At 42.3% G+C, this 23875-nt stretch overlaps 1 protein-coding gene across 1 annotated transcript; it reads right to left on the bottom strand.

Moving 5' to 3' along the window:
• Window positions 1-2186: 2186 nt before the first annotated feature.
• LOC128132813 (uncharacterized) lies at window positions 2187-3591 on the bottom strand. The gene is made up of 4 exons (XM_052769793.1): window positions 3278-3591; window positions 3026-3114; window positions 2444-2875; window positions 2187-2296 (listed from the first exon to the last, which is right to left on the bottom strand). The coding sequence occupies exons 1-4, from the start codon at window positions 3589-3591 to the stop codon at window positions 2187-2189; spliced, it is 945 nt and encodes a 314-aa protein (XP_052625753.1).
• Window positions 3592-23875: the final 20284 nt, after the last annotated feature.

Below are 23875 nucleotides of genomic sequence, written 5' to 3'. Positions count from 1 at the left end.
ACAATATGAGATCAAATAGACTGTTTTATAAAAGATTTTACGTTAGGACCACAACTAAACGAGGAGCAAGAAATAAGGCTAAATCAGTCATTCTAGGGCTATATGATCCTAATCGTACATAATTTTTAAAGCATACACTTAGCAATTACTTCTACAAATACAGATTCCAAATCTAACATAGCATCCAGTTCCTCCTACGCTACGAGGCATCATATATCAGGAAAATCTACATACAATTCCTAAAAGTACCTTTGCCTTATCCTTGCATGCAAATATTCCATATCATATAACATAATAATCATGCATGGGCATTCTAGGAATCACTTACTTAAGCTCGGCTGATTGAACGCATCACACCCCCTTTTTTCTATAACATCCCAAAAAATACCGAGTAAAATCTTCATTTTTGATTAAGTCCAAACCATTCATTCATTATTACGAAAGAGGATCAGAGTAAAAGTATATTCAAAACATTAGAGTAAAATCATAAATAATCATTGCGGAATAGTCCCTAGGGAATGCAGTGCGATCAAGTCGGACCCTTTCTTTTTAAACCATATGTACCTGAAAAACATTTTAAACATAAACCGTAAGCACAAAGCTTAGTGAGTTCCCCAAAATACCACATAAAGACATATATGCATATAACAACATATAGTTATGTCGGGTCCGTATCAACCCCCGAGTTCGTATCAAACCCAAGTGCATAATGAGTTTCTTTAACTACACGTAGTTGCGTCAGGTACGTATCAACCCTGAGTCCATAATGACTCTATATAACAACATGTAGTTGTGTCGGGTCTGTATCAACCCCACATACATAAAACATACAGTCATATCAGCAAGAGTCACAAAGACAATCTAGCACATACATACACATCATCAAGTATCACAAAGACAACTATCATCTGACAAATATAATCATGTGAGTCAGCATTGGTGCATTCGACCCATGAGTACAATGAAGAGATTCACCTGAGGCTAACAATAGAAGAATAACTATTGAAATGGCTACGATCAATTTCCTCAGCTCTCTAAAAATCTATAACCATATTAATAAGCCTACTTAGCTCATAAACCAAATCTATTTTCTATTCACTATTATTATCATGCTACGAATGATAAACTCCTAAAGTCATTATTGCTAAAATATTTTACTTAATGTTGTTGCTTAATTTAACCCGACAATATTAAATTTGGACCTATAAATCCATACAACTATAACAATCCATTTAAATCATATTAAATTAATTTAATCAAACAATATTCACATAAGTATTTTTTTCATCTATTAGATATAATGAACGACGTTAATCAATCGATTATTATTTGAATTACTAACTAATAGGCTTTCACTTATTTTAGGCTTATCTTGCATTAACCCAATGTCACTTAGTCCAAAATACTTTAATTGAGTCCAAAATTTTAGCCCAAGTGAATTAAGGCCCAACTCCTAAGACAGGTCATGAATTACCTCTTACATTTCCACATCGCACATCCGCTTCCAGGTCCTAGCGCCCATCGACGCTTCTTCTCCGGCGAGACATCCTTCTCCAGCGATGCTTCCATTACCGATGACATCCAACCTTCTGATGATCGACAGTTTAAACAAAAACAAGCTTCCTTCTTCTGCCTAAAACTGGTAAATGTCGCACTAAAGATTCTCATTCCCTCAAATCTTGATCGTACTCTCCACATTAGCCTTCATCGAGTCATCTCTGATTGAGACTTGTACTGGTCTGACAATAGATCACCATAAGTTTACTTACTCCTTCATTCTCCATATTCTATATCTTAACTATCTAAGAATTCATCCACTAAAGATAGAATCACAGATGAAGTAAATCGAATGATGCACCTTGCTTGCCGGATCTGATATCTTAGAGTTGTAGCAACCAAATGGACTTTGTGAAATCTCTCTAATCGCCATGGAGATTACGAGAAGTTCTCTTTTTATTGAAGTTTAACAATCTCCATTTGATTTATAATTTTTAAATTAAGATCAAACATAAAATTGAATTAAAAATAAAAAGCATTTTATTAATTAAAATAAAAATTACATTAACCATAATATTTAAATAAGTAGAAAAATTAAAAAAAAAACTGCAAAAAAAAAAAAAACAAACAACCTACAACATAGTAAAAATTATTAATTAATATCCTAATTTTATTTAAACCTAGATACATCATTCAAAATCATCGTCTTCGTCATAGCCTTGATCGTCTGCATTACTCTCCACAACGTCACTCTCGTCGTCAGAATCTTCACTCTCGACCAACATATCAGAATCCTCGTCTGATTCGTCAAACAAATCATCATGAGATAACTCGTACGGGGGCTGAATATGAGCCCTATAAATGTGCTCCACCAAATCAGCACGAAGGGCCTAATGAATGTCGCGATTGTGTACTTCTCTTCTATTCACCCTATACTCTTGTGTACCAACGGCTACTCCTTCGACATTTGGCAAAACTTCATTTTCGTTGTATCGGCATATCGCTCTTCCTTCGTCTTCAAGAATCATATTATGCAATATGACACATGCATACATTACGTGTTGTAACCTTTTCACCTCATATGACCTTGCCCCGACCGTTAGTACTTGCCAACGTCTTTTAAGTACACCAAATGCTCGCTCCACATCCTTCCTAGCTGACTCTTGCGCCTCTTTAAACTTTTTCCTTTTCGGGTCGTTAGGACATGTAAACAATTTCACAAAAACAGACAAAGGAGGATATATACCGTCAGTAAGATAGTATCCACGCTTATATACTACCATATTTGCTTGAAAAGGTACATCGTGTGACTTTCCAAGGTAGATATCGTTGAATACCGGCGACTGGTCTAGCACATTGATGTCATTGTTTGCACCAGCTGGACCAAAGAATGCATGTCATATCCAAAGATCATGTGATGCGATAGCATCTAGAATGATCGTCGGCTCTTTGTGGTCGCCTCTCATGTAATGACCACGTCATGCGTTGGGGCATAATGACCAACTCCAATGCAAGCAATCGATACTACCTAGCATTCCAGGGAATCCATGTTCGCCTTCATGCACCATATAAAATTGGTGGATATCGTTGATAGTTGGTTTGCGCAAATAACGTTGCCTATAAACCAAACAGATCGCTTTGCAAAACTTGTACACAGACTCCCGCACGGTACGCTCTGACATCCTAAAATACTCGTCCCATTTGTCTGCGCCCATGCCGTATGCTAGTTGACGAATTAAAGACGCACATTTTTGAATGGGAAAAAAACCTTTTTTTTTACATTGCATCCATTTTCCATTGGAAATATGGAAAGCGACCTTCCAAATCGCCAATACGTAACATTAGTTCCTTCCTCATCCGGAACCGACGTCGAAACTTTATAGCGTAGACGACATCATCTACAAAATAATCTTCTATAAGGCAATCGTGTTCGGCTTCGTAATTTCTACGTAACGACGACTTTTTTAGGTTAGGTCGTGCACATGATGTTTCACCTAGTCGGTTTTGATAGTATGCAACCGTTTTCGCCATGACGGAACCGATAAATTTAGCCTCCTCTACAGCCATCAAATCGGATGATGAAGATGATGACATTTTGAATAATATTTTTTAGAGAAAAATATAGGTTATGAGTTAAAGAAATGATAAAATGTTTGAGTATTTATAGGTTAAGAAAAGGAAAAGAAAAAAGAATATATATATATATATATATATATATATATATATATATATATATATATATATATATATATATATACATATAGGGTTAAGTTGAAATGAGAACACTATTTAATGTGAGAACGTGAGAACACTGTTTTATGTTACTATTCTACTATGAATTTAATATGTATTGTATTGTAGTAATTATAATATGAATATATTCAATTTTATATTGCTATTCTACTATAAAATTTATAAATATATGTAGTAATTTAGTAAATTCTAATGTGAATGTTAAATATGTGATTGTTCATATATTCGGTGATGAATAATGTCATAAAGTTGTACATACAAAATTTTAATGTGAATATTAATGTGTGATTGTTCATATATTTGTTGATGAATAATGTCATATCTTTGTATATACAAAATTCATAGTAGAATAGTAACATAAAGTAGTGTTCTCACATCCTCACATTAAAAAGTGTTCTCATTTGAACTTAACCCTATATATATACACACACACACACACACACTAGATGTGTGCCCGCGCAAAGCAACGGCGAAAATAGTTTTTTTTTACGATAGTTTTTTACGGGAAAATAATTATTAGATTTTGTTATTAGTTATTATGTAATAAGAAAAATTACAATTTTTAATTAAAATATTTATGTTTAGAACTTATATTTATATCGTATGTTTATACATTTGATGTAAATTATTTATTATCTGTATCAAGTTTAAGAAATGTAAATTAACTTATATTGATGAATTTAATATTTTAAAATTGTTATTTTACTCCAAATTAATTTTTTAATAGCTTTCCTTACTTTAAGTCTTTAGAATTTTGGTAAGTATTAATGGTATTGTTATGTATAATTGATTTGTATAAAATACTTTGTATCTTGTACCTCTTAAAATTCAAGATATGACAAATATGATATATATATATATATATATATATATATATATATATATATATATATATATATATATATATATATATTTATATAGCCGTTTGGAATAAAAAAAGAAAAGAAAAATCGCACAGCCAATGGTTAGAAGAGAGAAAGAGAGCGAGACTCTCTCCCCCCACACTCTTCCCGCGACTCCTTTCCCGCACCCACGGTTCGGTGTGTGTACATGCGGGAACTGATCCCGCGGTTTCTCCGCAGTCCACTCCGCCCGGCCTAAGATAATAGCTTGCATCCTAAACGCTATTTGGCAAACTTAAAGGCTCTTCTATATTTCCATAAAAGTGACATTAATATAAATCCTATACAATTTTTCACCATTTGCAAATGTTCAAGGAATTCCTTTTTCTTTTGCAAAAAATTATAAAAATATATTACTAATTCGCATCATCAACCAACAAATCGAATTTCTAATCTCCATAATAGGATGAAAAGCAATCGACTTAATCTTCATCTATTATTATTATTATTATTATTATTATTATTATTATTATTATTATTAAACCTAAAATTCGTGAAATATCACAATTATAAAGAATGGACAGACGTTATATTTTCTTTATAAAAATCTTTTTAGAAAACTTATTTTCTTTCAAAAAGATTAGAATTTTCTTAGTTTGAGTTCATACATACCTTAGAGTGTGTTCAAATCCATTCATCTAAGGCTCTGATACCAACTTGTAATGTTCTAAAAATCGAAGCAAAATTTTCATTTTTAAACATTAAATCGTACAACAAGTTGTTCCAAAGTGAATAGAAATGAGTATATTTTTAAACAATAGATTAAAAATCAGAAATAATCACACGTAATAAAACTCTAGGGATTTTGTGCAGTCATGTCGGGCCCTTCCCTTTCAAACTGGAAGTACCGAAAACCATAAACACAAAGCCGAGTGAGTTCTCCAAAATACGTCATACCATAAATATCCTTGGGCATGTCCCTAACATTGGGCCCAACCCATAATAATTGGCCTAGCCCTTCCTAACCAATAGGCCCAACCTAGCATACAAATAGGCCTAGCCCATCATACTATGGGCCTCGTCCAACATACAATGGACCTAGCCCAATATATAATGGGCCTAGCCCGATATACCATGAGCCTAGCCTAACATACAATGCAAGGTCACAAATATAACTAGCAACCTACAACACATATCTTAGTAGGTCGGCATTCGTGCCTTCGACCCAGGGCTATAGTGAGGAAACTCACCTCTATCCAAGATACACGTGCTGATGCTATCTAGAACCCCACACTGAATAAATCAAAAAGTCATTCCTAATTAATGATTAAGGCAATCACCCGTAATCTAAGGCGCAAAAGACCTAAGGTCTAACAAGGCCCAAGTCACCTAAAGCCCAACAATGTCCCAAAAAGGCATAAGGCCCAATAATGGCCCAACCGAGCTAAAACCTAAAAAGGGTTCCTGGTGAGTATGTTAAGCATACGACCAGTACACCCCGCATACTAGCTTCGCTAAAAGAAATCGAGAACTTAGGCACGTACACTCAAACGTACACTTATGTACGCCTAACATACGTCCCAGATTGCCAAAACACAATTAAGAACTTAATGCTTTAAACCCAAACGTCCATTTTGCAGATCTACCTCTTGGGGGATATCTTAATGATAAAGTCACCAAATTGATGCCTTTGTATGGCTCAAAGAGACTCAAACCCTAGATTTAGCATTCTACTTTCATTAAATGGTCATTAACTTATGCATTGTTGATCTCTAACCATCAAGATGCAAACTTTATGGACTAGGAACCTCAGAAACATCAAAAGGAATATCTCATAACTTCTAAAGTAACATTTACTCACAAGAACTCATTCATGGGACAAAAATATGCTGACATCTCAACTAGTTATAGATCTAAGCATAGAATTACCAACTTCAAGACTTTATACCTCTAAGAAGATGAGAAAGATGAATAAACCCTGGATCTACAAGCTCTTACTTGATCAATGCTCCGTTACCAAGCTTCTTCTTCTTCTTCAAGACACACCAAAACACATACAAAGGCTCAATAATCTATGAAATGGGGATATGTTTTTTTAATTTAGATTTATAGAGGATGGAGGCTGAAGGTTAGAAGGGTTTGGAATGAGTTAAGGCCTTCAAATAGGGTCCAATACCCAAATATTAGGGTTTGCATCCGACCGACGTACGCCTAGTGTACCCCTGGTACGCCCAGTACACTAGGAAGAAACTTTGCGATCAACCATGCCTAGTATGCCGAGTGTACACCCTGTACGCCCAACGCACTAGGCCAAAGCCTAAAATAACCTAATTTCTAACTGTCATAATTTCCATGTCCCAAATTCGTTTCCGATGGTTTTTATATGCTTGGAAAGTTATGAATGGCCCTACAACCCCATCAAGTCTCCTTTGACTGTAAAATTTACGGACTAGAATACTTAATTCGATAAAGGACCGAAGCCTCACTTTTACCAATTTACCCATGGGCTCCAAAGCACAAACCGAGAGCTTGGCTCGCATAACCTAGATAATCCACTCCCAAATGGGCTTAGAACCCAAACCCTTTGAAGTGTAGGGCCCTAGATTGATCCATTAGTGTCCATAATTCACAAAACTGGAATCTTCTCGAGACCGGATGTTACATTGTATCAATCAACTTTAGTTATATTTTGAAAGGGTTATGTATGTTTGGATTGTTGTTGTTGTAAGGTTGTAAATCCATGTTGGAACTCTTTGTATTCTATCATTATGGATTGAACTTATTTTGGAGCTCTTGAGTTTTGTTGGAGAATTCAAATTCTTTTATGCTTGGTAATGTCAGGTGTGGTTGTTAGGAAGCATGAAGTGGAATTATTGGATTGACATGGAGAATTTGAATGTTTATGAAGTTACCAAAGTTTAACCAATTCCAAGTGGCAGAGAATCGCTTCGTCAGATGGAATTATTTCCGAGTGCAGGTCATCTCGGATTTTCATATTCAATCATATGAGGATATGTGGTTATGGTTGCTGTTTAGATTGAAACATAAGTAAGGAATGATGTTCAACATGCAGATGTGACCAGGGAAGCAGATGTTAAGGATAACGGGTTATCTTGTTTGAAGGTTTGAAGCATTGGCAGCGATGTAGATTTTGGGTTAGTGTTTAGGTTTTGGAAGAGGGGTGTGTTAGGGTCCCTCTGTCTGTTCTTGTCTAATGAAGGCTTTGGGATTTGAAGCACGACCACATGACAAGTTCTAGCAAACTAGTGGTCTGTCTAGTGTCACTTTTGCTTGCTATCCTGGTAGATATGTATGAAAGACCATGGGGTAACCCATGACACTTGCTTGTAAGACCATGGGGGTAGCCCATGGCATTGCAGGGAAAGACCATGGGGTTAGCCCATGGCATCGTAGGGAAAAAGTCCATGGGGGTAGCCCGTGGCGTAAAGTGTTGCAACAATACGGTTTGGCTAATAGCATTCACATGGCTGAAATAGGCCGGAAGTAATTGTAAGGATGTAGGAGGACCATAGCATTTACTTGGTTTCAAATAGATCTGTTGTTACTTGTTTGTTCTATTGATTGTTAGTTGTACCTATATATAGGGGTAAGGGTGTTTCGAGTCGTGTTGTGGCATAGGGTAGTTTAAAACTCATGGGTTGGGTTCTGTTTGGAGTATTGTCTTTAATTAGTGTGTGAGCTTGTCGGTGGCAGTGTTGGTGTTGGTCGTGGTAGTTCTTCTCCAGTCTTTGGTAAGAAGGTGAGGTCGGGAGGTCTTGGTCAGATCAAAGTTGTAAGTTTTAGGTAGGGATGAGCATTTGGACTGGGGAAAGGGCCATAACCGGTACCAGAACCGATCGGGTCGGGACTGGGACGATATTCTTGTGGATTTTTAGAACCAGCAAAAACCAAAACCGTAACCGAAATATTTCTCAAAATATGTTGCTATTTCTTGAGGATCGGTTCTAACACTGAAGACCCGACAAGAACCGGTAGGAACCGGAACCGACGGTCCGGTTCAGTTCCTATTTTCCACCAAGTTTAATTCTCAGGTCGGTTATGTCCGTGTTAGTTCTGATGCTCATCCTGAGTTTTGGGTTAACATGGTTAAGGTTCGGGTGGCACTGTCCGTTTGGAAGTCAGGCATGATTTCAGAGTTTTCATATTTTAGATATTGAAGTTAGTCCTCTTTGTTGTTGGCTAGTTTTGATGTGTTTTTTTCATTTCTTTGTTAGGACACATGTTTCTTGCTGAGGATTGGTTCGAAAACGATGTCAGAAGGTGGCGTATGCTTAAGGTATTATTTCAAGAGTTTCATTAGTTAAGGTTTAACTTTTGGAAGATTCCACTTGGATATAGTTTGTGCACTTGATTTCGGGAATCATTTTGTTGGTGATTGCAGATTTTGTCACTCGGAGTGGCTATGGCTTATGGAAGGAAGTGAACTTTAAAGAACCCACATAGGGTTCGAAGGGTGTTTTATGAAGTAGATGGTAAGGAAGTTTTTCGAGGAAGAAATCTAATTTAAGTTGGGAAAACCACATGCCACAATGTGACATGAAAGGTGTCACAACATGACTTCACCATTGAAGATTACGACCCTCAGTTGGACACTATGACGTGACATGAAGGGTGTCACGACGTGGTCAATGCTGCAACCCAAGCCCATGATTTTTAGGGTTTCTTCCATATTTAAAGACATTAAATCATGATCTAGGGTACCTTTTTCAGCCTCCAACCTCCCTTACTGAAAACCTAGTGTAACATCCCAAATTTCTTCATTTTTAACTAACGAAATCGTTTCCATAAAATATAAAATTCCAATCACATTTGTTTTCAAAATCTATAACATCAGACAATTTATTCATAATATCAGAGTGTCCCTAATAAAAATGCCAGAGAGTGCATGCCACACCATCACGCCGGGCTCTTGCCCTTAGATCTTGAAGCACCTAAAATAACCAACAAACTATAAGCTAACGCTTAGTGAGTTCCCCATAACATACCCCACACAATATACATAATCACATAAACTGTATCAGCCATATAAGCTACATAAGACATGCATACAAAAATATAAGGATTCCCTGGAAACTCTCCAATGTCTTACTCTCGGTGCCATGGGATCCCCCACATGGTCTTAGCCCACTTCCATGGGAACCCCCACATGGTCTTAACTAAGGATGTCATGGAAACCCTCCAGAGTCTTACACCGGGTGCCATGGGAACCCCCACACGGTCTTAACTAAGGATGCCATGGAAACCCTCGAAGGTCTTACATCAGGTGCCATGGGAACCCCCACATGGCCTTAGCCTGGAATGTCATGGGAACCCCCACATGGTCTTATATATAGCTGCCTCGAGAATCCCCGAGGTCTTTCATGCAAGTATCACAAATACAACTAGCATACCAAATACCACATAATCGACTAATTAAGATTAAATATAATACCATTAACCCAAAATTAAGATTGAATATAATCTAATTAAAGAACCCAATCACCTATGCCCAAATCCTTTCATAATGGACCAAGAGTCTTCCCTTGCTAATGGGCCCAAAATCCATGACCAAAACTATTAATAAACCACATGGCCCAATAAGGCCCAACCATAGCCCAAAACAGATTAATCAGACCACTAACCCAAAATATGACTTGGCCTAAAACTGATTAAGGCCCAAAGGGATTACAAACCCACACTAAGCCCAAAACCAACTGGGGTGCGTACACCAAGCATACCACTTCAGTACGCTTAGTGTATTGACACCTTGGCCGTACGCGTTGCATACGCTATATTACGCCCAACGTACAAGCAGATTAAGCACCACTTCCATTAAGTGCCTAATACTTGATATTCTAACGTCTAGTATCATATCTGAGCTCATTAAGACGTCTTAGGGCATAAAGTTGGCCAATTTATGCTCTTGCATGCTATAAGGGACTTCAAAACCTCATTCTTCACATTAGGATTTCATATAAGCTTCAAATTCATGCATGGAGTGTAGATAACCTTACAGCTAGCACCTTTATGCATCTAGCATGCTCACAAAGCTCAGATCTAACCATCTTAGTCTCTAGAGTTGCTCAACTCTCAAGAGAAGATCCAAGAACTAAAAAGGAGACAAAATAGAAAACCCTAACTCAATCTAATGAATAACATTGCAAGATTAAGATTTTATACGTCCAGAAGCTCCACAAGGTGAACTAGATGTAGGTTCTTGAAGCCCAATGTCACACCAAGCTTGTTAACTAACTTCTTCTTCTCAAATAAGCTCCAATATGGCCACCAACACACTTCTATTCTCCAAAATCACACTCTCAAAGGAGAACTGAGGTAAAGGGACGAAATGAGACTCTAGAGGCTGATTAGGGTTTGGTCCAAGTGGCTTAAGGATGAATAAATAGGTCTCAAGTCCGGGTTTTAGGATTTTGGTCCTCTGTTGCGTACGCCTCACGTACCTACATGTACGCTCTGCATACTCAATACTCCTTCACGATCCTTCCTCCATAGTACGCTAAGCGTACACTTAGGTACGCCCAACGTACAAAAGGGACCATTTTTACCAAATTAAATCATTTCAAGGGGTTAGAACGATTTACCTAAGTTGGACTGTTACAAGTCTCCCCCATTTGGACTAGACTTCGTCCTCGAAGTCTGCAGACACAAACAGATCCGGGTAATGCTCATGCATCTCATCCGCCGGCTCCCTTTTCTATTCGCATCCTTTTCGGTGCTGCCATTGTACTGTCACTAGCTTCACCTCCTTGTAAAGAAGAACCATAGTCTTGCTATCAAAAACTGCAATGGGTTTCTTAATGTAGTTCAGGCTCTCATCTACCTGAATGTCATCCAAAGGGATAACTGAATCCATTTTAGTAACACACTTCCAAAGCTGGGACAAATGGAAGGTGTTATAAATCTGACTCAGCTCGTCCGAAAGGTCCAGTCGATAAGCAACCCTACTAACTCGAGCACAAATCCTGAACAGACCAATAAATCGGAGCCCCAACTTGCCCTACTTCCGAAACCTAATGATACCCTTCAATGATGACACTTTCATCAAGACAAATCTCCCACCTGAAACTCGAGGTCCGATCGGCGCTGGTCAACATAACTCTTCTGACGGATCTGCGCGATTCGCAACCTGTTGCGCACTTGCTGAATCAAGACGGTAGTCTTGAGCACCACCTCGGTGCTTCCCATGACTCCATGCCCTACTTCGCCCCAGCATACGGGAGTCCCGCACCTCCGACCATACAACATCTCAAACGGGGGTCGTTTAATACTATCATGATAACTATTGTTATACGAAAAATCTACTAGTGGGAGGTATGTATCCAAACTCCTTCCGAAATCCAATACCAAGCTCTAAGCATATCCTCGAGCGTCTAAATCGCCCGCTCACTCTAACCATCGATATGAGGGTGGTAAATGGTGCTGAAATGTAACCGGGTGCCTAATTCTTCTTGGAACTTCCTCCAAAACCTGTAGGTAAATCATACATCACTGTTCGAGACCACGGATGCCGGTACTCTGTGCCTGGCCACCACCTCTCGCACATAGATATCTGCTACCTTCTCAGCAGATATACTCTCAGAGATCAGAATAAAATAGGCACTCTTCATCAATCTATCCATAATGGCCCAAATGGAATCCACACCCCTCGTCATCCTTGGTAACTTCATGATGAAGTCCATGGTGATCTCTTCCCATTTCCACATGGGAATGGGTAGCGGCCGGACCTTGCCATGAGGTATTTAATATTCAGCCTTGACCTTCCTGTAGGTCAAGCATTGCTCCACGAACCAAGCGACTTCCCACTTCATGCAGGGCCACCAGTAACTCAACCTCAGATCTCTATATATTTTTGTAGTCCCTAGATGAATAGAGAACTTGGACTTGTGTGCCTCCTCCAAGATCTTATGTCTCACTCCCCAAACGCTAGTACCCACACCCGACCACATTGTGTCAAAAGACCCCGACAATCCCGAACAAACAAGGGAATCTGACCCCGAATCCGCTCAAACTTCCAATTTTCTCTCTTCAAAATCTCCACCAGATCCTTCTCGATCATATCCAACAACAGGGAAATCACCGTCATCCTTAGACAAACATCTCTAATCGGAGCACTTGTCGCCTTACGACTCAGAGCATCGGGCACCACATTGGCCTTTCCTGGGTAGTAAATCTCGCAATTGTAGTCTTTTAGTACATCCAACCACCTCCTCTGCCGCATGTTAAGGTTCTACTGATCCATCAAATATTTCAAACTTTTATGGTCAGTATAGATGTTGCACCAAACTCCGTACAAGTAGTGCCTCCATATTTTGAGGGCAAACACCACTGCCCCCAATTCTAGGTCGTGAGTGGGGTAGTTCGCCTCATGAGGCTTTAGCTGCTTCGAGGTGTACACGATCACATGCCCCCTCTACATCAAAACAGCCCCTAACCCTGTGATAGACGCATCACAATACACCACCAAGTCATCCAATCCCTCAGGTAGCGCTACAATCGGGCCCTCACATAACCTCTATCTCAAGGTCTTGAAAGCCAACTGCTGATATGGGCCCCACCGAAATGTCACATTCTTTTTGGTCAAGCGAGTCAAAGGTACAACGATCTTGGAGAAATCCTGAATGAATCTCCGATAATACCCCGCTAGGCCCAAGAAGCTTCGAATCTCAGATACATTCTTATGTACTTCCCATCACATCATTTCCTCAATCTTGGCTTGATCAACCAAAATACCATCTTGGTTGATGATATGCCCCATAAATTACACCTCTCGCAGCCAGAAATCATAGTTTGAGAACTTGGCATAAAGTTTTTATGTCCCTAGTGTCTCCAATACCTCCCTCAAATGCTGCTTGTGCTACTCCTTGGTTTTAGAATAGACCAAGATATCATCGATAAAGACGATCACAGACTGATCCAACATCGGCCTACACACCCTGTCCATGAGGTCCATGAGCACTATTGGGGCATTGGTGAGCCCGAATGGCATCACCACATACTCATAGTGACCGTACCGAGTCCTGAAAGTTGTCTTTGGTATATCCTCCTCCCTAATCCTCATCTGATGGTATCCTAACCTAAGATCAATCCTGTAGAACCACGATATGCCCTGAAGCTGATCAAACAAATCATCAATCCTCAGTAGTGGATAATGGTTCTTCACCGTTAGCTTGTTCAGCTCCCGATAATCGATTCACATCCTCTGTGACCCTTCCTTCTTCTTCACAAATAGGATCGATGCTCCCTACGGAGAACTACTCATACGAATAAACCCTCGGTCTAGCAGATCCTAAAGCTGCGTAGATAGTTCTTGCATCTTGGGCGGAGCTAGCCGGTACGGTGCCTTGGCTATCGAAGCATCACCAAATCAATGCGAAACTTTACTTGCCTCTCCGAAGGCACCCCAAGTAACTCCTCGGGAAAGACATCCCGAAAATACCGTATGCCTGGTACTGTAACGTCCCAAAATTCAAGACTAAAAATTTCTTTTAGTAAATCATTACTTAAAACAATATCATCAATCCAAAACATAAACAGAGTATTAATTTCCAAAACACATATTCGTTATCAGAGTAAAACATTCCCAGGCTGTCTAATTTGTGGTGTGTGCCATGCGATCACCCCGAGCTCTTCCCTCCGCTACCGGAAGTACCTGAAACCAAAACTGAAAACCGTAAGCACGAAGCTTATTGATTTCCCCACCCTGGCACATACCATGCATAACCACATACTGCACATACTGGGCCACACCCGCTAACCTGGGCCTCGCCCCCCTACCTTCGGCCTCGCCCGCTACAACGACCCCGCCGCTCCAGGCCCGGCCTGGCTTCGAGCCCCGCTCGGATACATATCTGTTTCACTTAGGCCTCGCCTGTCATAGGGCCTCGCCCGCTAACATATAATAGCACATAAACATATCACAACACGTAAGCGAAACACATACTAACAGATCCTGTCCAAAGGCCTCACCTATCCTGGGCCTCGCCCTTATCCTGTTACTAATGAGTCATGGAACCCCGTCCATGCTCCTACTGGTAGTGAGATACGGGCCCAGTCCACACTCACTCTTTCCCTAACTTGGGCCTCGCCCCTGATCTGTTGCTAATGAGATGTGGAACACCATCCATACTCTGCTATTGGTGAGATACGGGACCTCGCCCACACTCACCTCCCTACCAGGCACATACATGTATCACACAGACAACAAGTATAAACTATCAGATAAACCATTCCTTGGGCACCTGCCCACTATCATTAGACCTCGTCCCGAATATCATACTAGCATACCATGCCAAGGGCTAACCCCCGGGTCTTCTACTCATAACTACATGGGTCGGCATTGTGGCCGTAGACCCATTCACAGAAAAGGGAAACTCACCTCGAACTGCCGAGCTTGCTGATAACCTTCTGGATGCTAACCGACAATTCCCTGAACCGTTGCTCCGCTAGCTTCTCGAGCTACCAATATCAATGCAACACTTAGTCTAACTGACCCCCGAAAGACAACCAAGTAAACTATGTTCAAAGTCAAAGTCCTGGTCAAAGTCAACCTCCCAGGTCAACCCTACTTGCCGAGTCAACCTACTGACTCGCCGAGTTCATAAGTTCAGAGTCCTTCCATTCGCGACTCGACTCGCCGTGTCAGTCCATGACTCGCCGAGTCTACCGATTTCTGAGTCCTGACCTGCTCGACTCACTGAGTTTCCACTCAACTCACTGATTCGAGTCTCAACTTGAAGGGTTTGGGGTTTCGCGACCTGACTCGTCGAGTCCAAGACAACCTTCAACAGACTCACCAAGTTGTTCTTCAAACTCGCCGAGTTCCTGCCCAACTTCATCCGATTCGACGAGTTGTTCACCCCACTCGCCGAGTTCCTCCTAATCTTCATGCTACTCACCGAGTCCACTCAAAGGACTCACCGAGTCCATTCAGATCTACATACATGCAGAGGACTTTTGAGTCATACATGGACTCCAAACTGTAGATCTACCCTTCCCAAGCCTATTCCTCACGTAAAGTTGCAAACTTTACGTGTAGAGAAGGAGATCTAGGCTAAATACACCATAAACTAGGGTTTAAGGCAAAGAGGCTCCATCATCCACTCAAGGGCAGATACTTTATGCTTTACAAGGCCACAATATTCTTAGATGCGAAGTAGCAACTTCAGATCTGGCTTCTAACTCAAATGGATAACTAATCATGGCCAAAAAGCCCCAAAACTCACAACTATAGTAGATCTAAAGAAGGGAAACGACTTAATACCTTCAATACCTCAGAAAGGTTACCCAAACTTCAGATCTAAGGTCAATCCTTGAAGCTTCAATGATTCCCCTCTTTCTTCTTCCTTCAAATCACCCAAAAATGGCTTTGAAGCTTGAATGCACAACAATGGAGACTTAGGGTTCGTATTCTGTATAAGGGAGGCTCTAAGGAACCCTAATGGAGAGAATAAGGAGTTTAAATAGCGCCCAAAGTCCCGGATTTAGGGTTTTCCTCGTACAAACCAGACTCGCCAAGTCTCCTTGGCCGACTCGCCGAGTCGGTCACTTACTCCTCAACCTGGATCCCGTTTGGACTCACCGAGTTCCTCCTTGGACTCGCCGAGTCGTCCCTTAAACTTAGGGTTTCCTTTCCTTTCTTGGCCTTCCTGACTTTGGGTGTTACAACTCTCCCATACTTAAACTAAACTTCGTCCTCGAAGTTTGCTATGCCCAACCGCCTGCGATCTGCTTCCAATACTCTACTAATTGATCCAACACCAGCTGCCTACCTTCGCTGGTCTTTCGCCTGGTCATTCCGACTAACATAATCCTCGCGGATAACACTCTCGGGTCAACCCTGACCCTGAACATTCTGGAAACACAACTCACTCAACCGACAATCCTTCTGGTACTCTCCGAGTACTGCACTGAACCCATAGGGGTTCACCCCTTCTTTCCTTGCGCGATTTCCTTTCCTTCCCAAGGCGATGCTTCATAACCAACTATTTCCTCTGTCACTATGAAGATCCTATCTTCACCAAATGCATTACTCCCGCTACTTCCAGTACGGGTCATTATCGCCAGTATCCACTGGGCATTTCTTTCTACCATAATTTGTTGTCGAGCACCCCACGATCAACTAATTGAACTCCACCATAGACTGCTTACTCACACTGCTACAGACTGAAAATTATGCTATTCCTTATCTGCCTTCCGGATGAACTGAGACCACCGTGGTCCCTACCAACCTATCAATATCAGAATTACCGGCTCTCACCGGTAGCTAGTCCCAACACAACTCCTAGTCTCTCTCAGCGAATTTCGAAGAAACTTCGACCACCTATAACTGCTCAATCTATTCTGCCATTTAGGCACTACAATCTTAGGATCCCAGATCCCCTATCTTGACACTAAGGTCCCTACCAGGTCCCACCTGTGCTGCTAAAACTCACGGGCCTCGCCCACGGGTCCCACCCGCCTCTATCCTTCTAGTCCCACTAGTCTAACCACTCTCGCTTGGGCCTCGCCCACGGGTCTCACCCAACCATACTATTGAGCAACCCTGCTCTCAGGTCTCACCTACACTGGTAATGTCATACGGGCCTCGCCCACGGGTCTCACCCAACTATATCCTAGAGCAGCGTCTCCCAAGGTCTCACCTATCTAGGGCTATACAGGCAAACTCCCTATCATTCTCATCCACTACCCATTCCTGATCCCTATCTGATCACTAGGAGATAAGGGCCTCGCCCCAACTCTGCTAACGGAGCTACTAAGGAATGCTACGACTTACCCGCAGTCTTACATCACCTTCCATCACTGACTGCTAGTGAATGCTACAACTGCCCTGTAGTCTTACAACAACTTCTACCACTGACCACTAGTGAATGCTACGGTTGTCCCGTAGTCTTACAACACTTTCCACCACTAGCACGAAAGCACCCCATGCTATCAGTTCTCAAGATCCTCCTTCTGACTCACTCGAGTCCTACAGGCGATCCTCCAACCTAAATTCCCACCTACATACTAACCATCACCAATACACACAATAGGTGATAGGGAGTTTCTCAAACTCCCAACCCTGAACTCTTCAATCCATCAAACGCTGCACCACTTTTTTTCGTTCTCGGAGGTCATGCACTCATTCTGGGTCTGCATGCTCCTACCTTTTCACACTCGGAGGATTCTCCCCCACTTCGATCCTGCTTACCCGTTGCTGCTCAATACTCAAAAAGAAATCCCAATCCTTGCTACCATTCCATAATCAATCTGATGAGGAACCCAAACTTACCATAGCTAGGGATCCAACCAATCCATCTCTAAAACTATACAACTCCGACCTAGCAAGACATACCAAGTCCCTCCCAGGCATGCTACAGTTACTGCATCCTATGTAACCTTCCAATAGGGCACATCCCTAACTACTATTCAAATATCCAAGGTATGTAGATGGCATATAACTCTATCACAATCAACCGCTCAAAAAAATAAAATAATCATACCGATAATAATGCAGAACCACAACAATATAATCATGCACAAATAAAAGAACTGAAAACGGAAATCACATACCTGCAACGTCCGGTGCTGCTCGCGCCTCCAAGGTAGTCATCTGAAAAGCCCTGCCTCCTACTGCAGGTGCCTGTGCACGGCCCTGACAGCCGTCTGTGATCCTCAAAGTTGCAGGGGAAGGTGCCATCACCTGTCCTGCTGAAAACAAACTGGGGCACTGGGCCTTCTTGTGGCCCCGCTGATTGTAGTGAAAATATATCAAGTCTGATCCCTGGGTGGTGGTAACAACACAATCCCTACTAAAATGACCAGTCCGACCGCACTTGACGCAACCAAACTCACCATCGCTACCACTCCTGCACGCGCCCCCGTGCGCCCTGCCATACTTCCCGCATCGGTTGCGGCCCTGATAATCTCTCAATCTTGAATCTGATCCCTTGGGCCTTTTGCCCGAACCTGCAGCTACCTGAATCTCATCCGGCTTCCTCTTCCGGATCTGCTCCAAATCAATTTCTCTCTCCTTGGCCCGAGAAATCATATCTTCCAGCGGCTTACAACTGGATCTGCTCACGAACTCCCTGATGTCATCCCTCAACATCTCATGGTATCGGGCCTTCTTTATCTCCTCATCCGCAACGTACTACGGTACAAGAAGAGCCCTCTCCCTGAACTTGGCGATGATCTCCGCCACGGTCTCAGTGGTCTGCGTCAAATCCTGAAACTCCCGTGCCAACTGCTGCACCTCAATAATTGGCGAAAACTCCGCCCTGAACCTGGCCGAGAAATCGCTCCAATTCATCGCGTCCAACGCGGCCTCATCCCCCAAAGCATGACCAATCTCCTCCCACCAATCCCTCGCTCTGTCCTTCAGAAGGAAGGAAGTGAGTCTGACCTTGTCCCCCTCTGGACATCGGCTCGTACGGAATGCGTTAGCAACATCGGCCAACCATCTGCTGCTAGCGATGGGGTCCCTAGCCCCATGATAATCTGGGGCCCCGTAAGCCCCGAACTCTCGAAATGTCAAGGTACGCGCTCCCATCGATGCCATCATCTCGGTACAGAAGGCTCCCAACCTCTCGTCCAAGATCTCTAGTATACCCTCCTTGACCGTGCCAAAGATCACAGGAGTCTGATCTAGAATACTGCGCGTAACCTCGACTGATATCAACTCCCTCATTCGCTCCTCGAGCTGCTCGACTCCTGAACCCGAGCCTGATCCCTCTCTGGCGCCTAATCCGCCCGCTGGTCTCTCTCTCAACGTCACTATGCTGAAAATATCATACATCCACTATCAGAATACTCATCACTGCTGCGAGACCAAACACACACCCTACCAGGTTCCCGGTCTTGTCTCGGCCTTTCCCGAATTGATTACGGATCCTCTGCTTTCAGTAGTACGGACCCATACTACCTTCCACATCTATCCATACTTTCCTTAGGAGTTGCTTTGACTCCACCAGGTCCCTTATCCACTACTACTGTTCCCAACACTATCTCATCCTAGGCTTGCCCTAGGGAAACCTCTAACTCACACCAAACCAGTCCTCAACTGCTGAAGGACTCTTTGTGATGCAAATTAGCCATCACCTGAATACCATCACATGTGACGAGGCTCAGATAATCCTTCGAGTAAAAGACTCGTCCCTACAACGGTTGGACTCAGGCAAGAGTTGCACAATAGGGCCAAATCTAGTACTCTGAGATTATTCAACCCTGATCACATGTGACGTGACGTATTCACCTAATGGCTAACTCTCATCACTCAAAATCCCATAATGCACAAAGCAAGTAGCATTCAGACAAGGGAAAATCTAACCATAGCATACTCAAGCAATCATATCCACATAGCATGAATCTGTACTAGCATGAAACACAAAGTCATAAACTCAGGCATAACCTAAACAGGCTATCCCACTACTGTCTAATCAGCACTATCATGCAGCTCAAAGCACATATAATAGGCATATAAGGCATCCTCCCTAGATCCTTAGTCCTAATCTAGCATGTTGTTCTACTAACTGATAATCAAATCATAAACTTGTATGGGTAATTTGGGGTACTTACTTGAGCTCGGCTGATTGCATGCACCACACCCTTTTTCTCTTTTCAAAGTTCTTTTCTTTTTGAATTCTTTTTGCTTTTCTAAAACTGTTTTCTTTCTAAAAACTCTTTTTTTTACAAAACTATCTTTTCATTTTGAAAACTTCTATACCAATTCCTCAGTTTGAGTTCACACACACCCGAGAGCATGTTCGAATCCCTCAAACCAAGGCTCTGATACCAACTTGTAACGTCCCAAAATTCAAGACTAAAAATTTCTTTTAGTAAATCATTACTTAAAACAATATCATCAATCCAAAACATAAACAGAGTATTAATTTCCAAAACACATATTCGTTATCAGAGTAAAACATTCCCAGGCTGTCTAATATGTGGTGTGTGCCATGCGATCACCCCGGGCTCTTCCCTCCGCTACCGGAAGTACCTGAAACCAAAACTGAAAACCGTAAGCACGAAGCTTAGTCAGTTCCCCACCCTAGCACATACCATGCATAACCACATACTGCACATACTGGGCCACGCCCGCTAACCTGGGCCTCGCCCCCCCACCTTGGGCCTCGCCCGCTACAACGGCCCCGCCGCTCCAGGCCCCGCCTGGCTTCGAGCCCCGCTCGGATACAGATCTGTTTCACTTAGGCCTCGCCTGTCACAGGGCCTCGCCTGCTAACATATAATATCACATAAAACATATCACAACACGTAAGCTAAACACATACTAACAGATCCTGTCCAAAGGCCTCACCTATCCTGGGCCTCGCCCTTATCCTGTTACTGATGAGTCATAGAACCCCGTCCATCCAGAAGGATAACCTTCTGGATGCTAACCGACAAATCCCTGAACCGCTGCTCCGCTAGCTCCTCGAGCTACCAATATCAATGCAACACTTAGTCTAACTGACCCCCGAAAGACAACCAAGTAAACTCTGGTCAAAGTCAACCTCCCAGGTCAACCCTACTCGCCGAGTCAACCTACTGACTCACCGAGTTCATAAGTTCAGAGTCCTTCCATTCGCGACTCGACTCGCCGAGTCAGTCCATGACTCGCCGAGTCTACCGATTTCCGAGTCCTGACCTGCCCGACTCACCGAGTCTCCACTCGACTCACTGATTCGAGTCTCAACTTGAAGGGTTTGGGGTTTTGCGACCTGACTCGCCGAGTCCAAGAACAGACTTGCCGAGTCCAAGACAACCTTCAACATACTCGCCGAGTTGTTCTTCAAACTCGCCGAGTTCCTTCCCAACTTCATCCGCCTCGACGAGTTGTTCATCCCACTCGTTGAGTTCCTCCTAATCTTCATGCTACTCGCCGAGTCCACTCAAAGGACTCGCAGAGTCCATTTGATCTACATACATGTAGAGGACTTTTGAGTCATGCATGGACTCCAAACTGTAGATCTACCCTTCCTAAGCCTATTCCTCATGTAAAGTTGCAAACTTTACGTGTAGAGAAGGAGATCTAGGCTAAATACACCATAAACTAGGGTTTAAGGCAAAGAGGCTCCATCATCCACTCAAGGGCAGATACTTTATGCTTTACAAGGCCACAATATGCTTAGATCCGAAGTAACAACTTCAGATTTGGCTTCTAACTCAAATGGATAACTAATCATGGCCAAAAAGCCCCAAAACTCACAACTATAGTAGATCTAAAGAAGGGAAACGACTTAATACCTTCAATACCTCATAAAGGTTCCCCAAACTTCAGATCTAAGGTCAATCCTTGAAGCTTCAATGATTCCCCTCTTTCTTCTTCTGTCAAATCACCCAAAAATGGCTTTGAAGCTTGAATGCACAACAATGGAGACTTAGGGTTCGTATTATGTATAAGGGAGGGTCTAAGGAACCCTAATGGAGAGAATAAGGAATTTAAATAGCGCCCAAAGTCCCGGATTTAGGGTTTTCCTCGTACATACCAGACTCGCCGAGTCGGTCACTTACTCCTCGACCCGGATCCCGCTCAGACTCGCCGAGTCGTCCCTTAAACTTAGGGTTTCCTTTCCTTTCTTGGCCTTCCTGACTTTGGGTGTTACAGGTACACTGCCCAAATCTTTCGTGGTCTTAACCCTTGTATTTTTGATCTATGCAAAAAATCCCGAATAACCCTGATGGAGAAGTCTCCTAGCCCTCGCAGTTGAACAAAGGGTTGGCCCCTGCGAGTCCATCTCCCCATGATTAACTAGTTCTACCCCACTTGGGGTTTGAACACCGACTAGTTGGCACTCATAGTCTATCATGGCCCCATTGGACCTGAAACAGTCCATCCCGATGATCACCTTCAGCCCTCACAACGATATCAGAACCAAATGAACACAAAACCTGTCCCCAAACACATTCAGGACATAGTCCTGATATACCCTCGCAGCACTCATGGTGCGGTCATCCGTAATCTCAACCTCCAGCGTGGAATCCAAAGTCCTTGGAGCATCCCGAAACTTCTTGCTAAGCGCAAGAGATATGAACGATTAGGTAGCTCCCGAATTGAAAACAACATCAACCGTCATACCATTGACCAAAAAGGTCCCAGCCACGACGTCTGGCACTGCTCGAGCCTCCTCTATGGTAAAACTGAAATGCGCGGCTGTTCACCGCAGGATCATCCACCTTTGTAGGGCGGCCATTAGTGATCCTCATTGTGGCGGGTGCAGGGGCCACCACCGCTGCTCCCCCTCCCTGCAACCTCGGACAATCGGCCCTATTAAGGCCGGTCTGGTTGCAAGGGAAACAAGTCAAGCCCTTCTTGGGAAAGTCCCTGTTCACGTGGCCTGGCTGACCACAGTCGTATAATACCAGGCCCGTCACCCGACAAACTCCACTATGCGACCTCCTACATTTGGCACACTGACGACGACCCTGCTGGCCCCTACCAGAAGAATTCGAGGTCTTAGGCATTTTAGCATGACCTACAAATGTCTGAGCCTACTCTGGCTTCTATTTGGTGCGAAACTCCAACTCCGTCTCTGTTGGGGCATGTAAATGCTCCACAAATAATGAGTGATAGTTAGGTTATATTTTCCCTTTATTGTATTTATGGTGTAAATACTCTCCCTCCTATATAAACGGAGAGTTGGTCTTTATTTCCTTAGTTAAGCTAGCTCATTTCTTTTTTTCTTAGAAAAGTTACAATTCTCAAAATGTAATTCTAGAGAGAGAAAGTGGTGGGTTCTCCCCACCTAGGGAGAGTTTCTCTCCCACCATGTTCTTTATGAAATATATTATTATTCTCTATTGTTCTTAGTATTTTTTTAAGAATACATAATATGTTCTTCGTGTTCATACTTCCAAAAACATGACTAATCTCAAGATATCTTTCTTCCGCCTTCACCATTCATTAGAAAAATGGGTCTCTACAATTGGTATCAGAGCCGTACCTTGAAGATCTCACGATTAGTTCAAGGGAATGACTCTCGTTCGGTGATTATCTTGTGATTATTCCGTGTTTCTGCACGAAAAATTTTCGGGTTGCAAACCGGAATTTTTTTTATGAAGTTCTTTCTTAGTTCTATCTTTTGGGTGATTCTATGTTAGCAAAAATAAAAGTTGCTGCTGCTGATCGTTCTATTATTGTTGGAAAAAATGATGTTCTTCATGTTCTTATTATTTTTCTGTTGAAGAAATGAAGCAAATGGGAAGAGAAATTATTTTTGTGGTCTCCAATTTGTTGAAGAATTTGCTCCAGGCATTTTATTTATGCCTTGGAAAGGAGAAGACACAAT

The sequence above is a fragment of the Lactuca sativa genome, chromosome 3 (genome assembly GCF_002870075.4).
Source record: "Lactuca sativa cultivar Salinas chromosome 3, Lsat_Salinas_v11, whole genome shotgun sequence".
NCBI lineage: Eukaryota > Viridiplantae > Streptophyta > Magnoliopsida > Asterales > Asteraceae > Lactuca > Lactuca sativa.
This window is presented reverse-complemented; position numbering and strand designations above follow the sequence as displayed.

Coding starts and splice junctions, on each gene's coding strand:
- LOC128132813 (XM_052769793.1), bottom strand. CDS start 3,591: ATGTCATCATCTTCATCATCCGATTTGATGGCTGTAGAGGAGGCTAAA. Junction 3,115..3,277: donor CAATGGAAAATGGATGCAAT/GTAAAAAAAAAG, acceptor TTTGGTTTATAG/GCAACGTTATTTGCGCAAAC. Junction 2,876..3,025: donor TGGATTCCCTGGAATGCTAG/GTAGTATCGATT, acceptor TCTTTGGTCCAG/CTGGTGCAAACAATGACATC.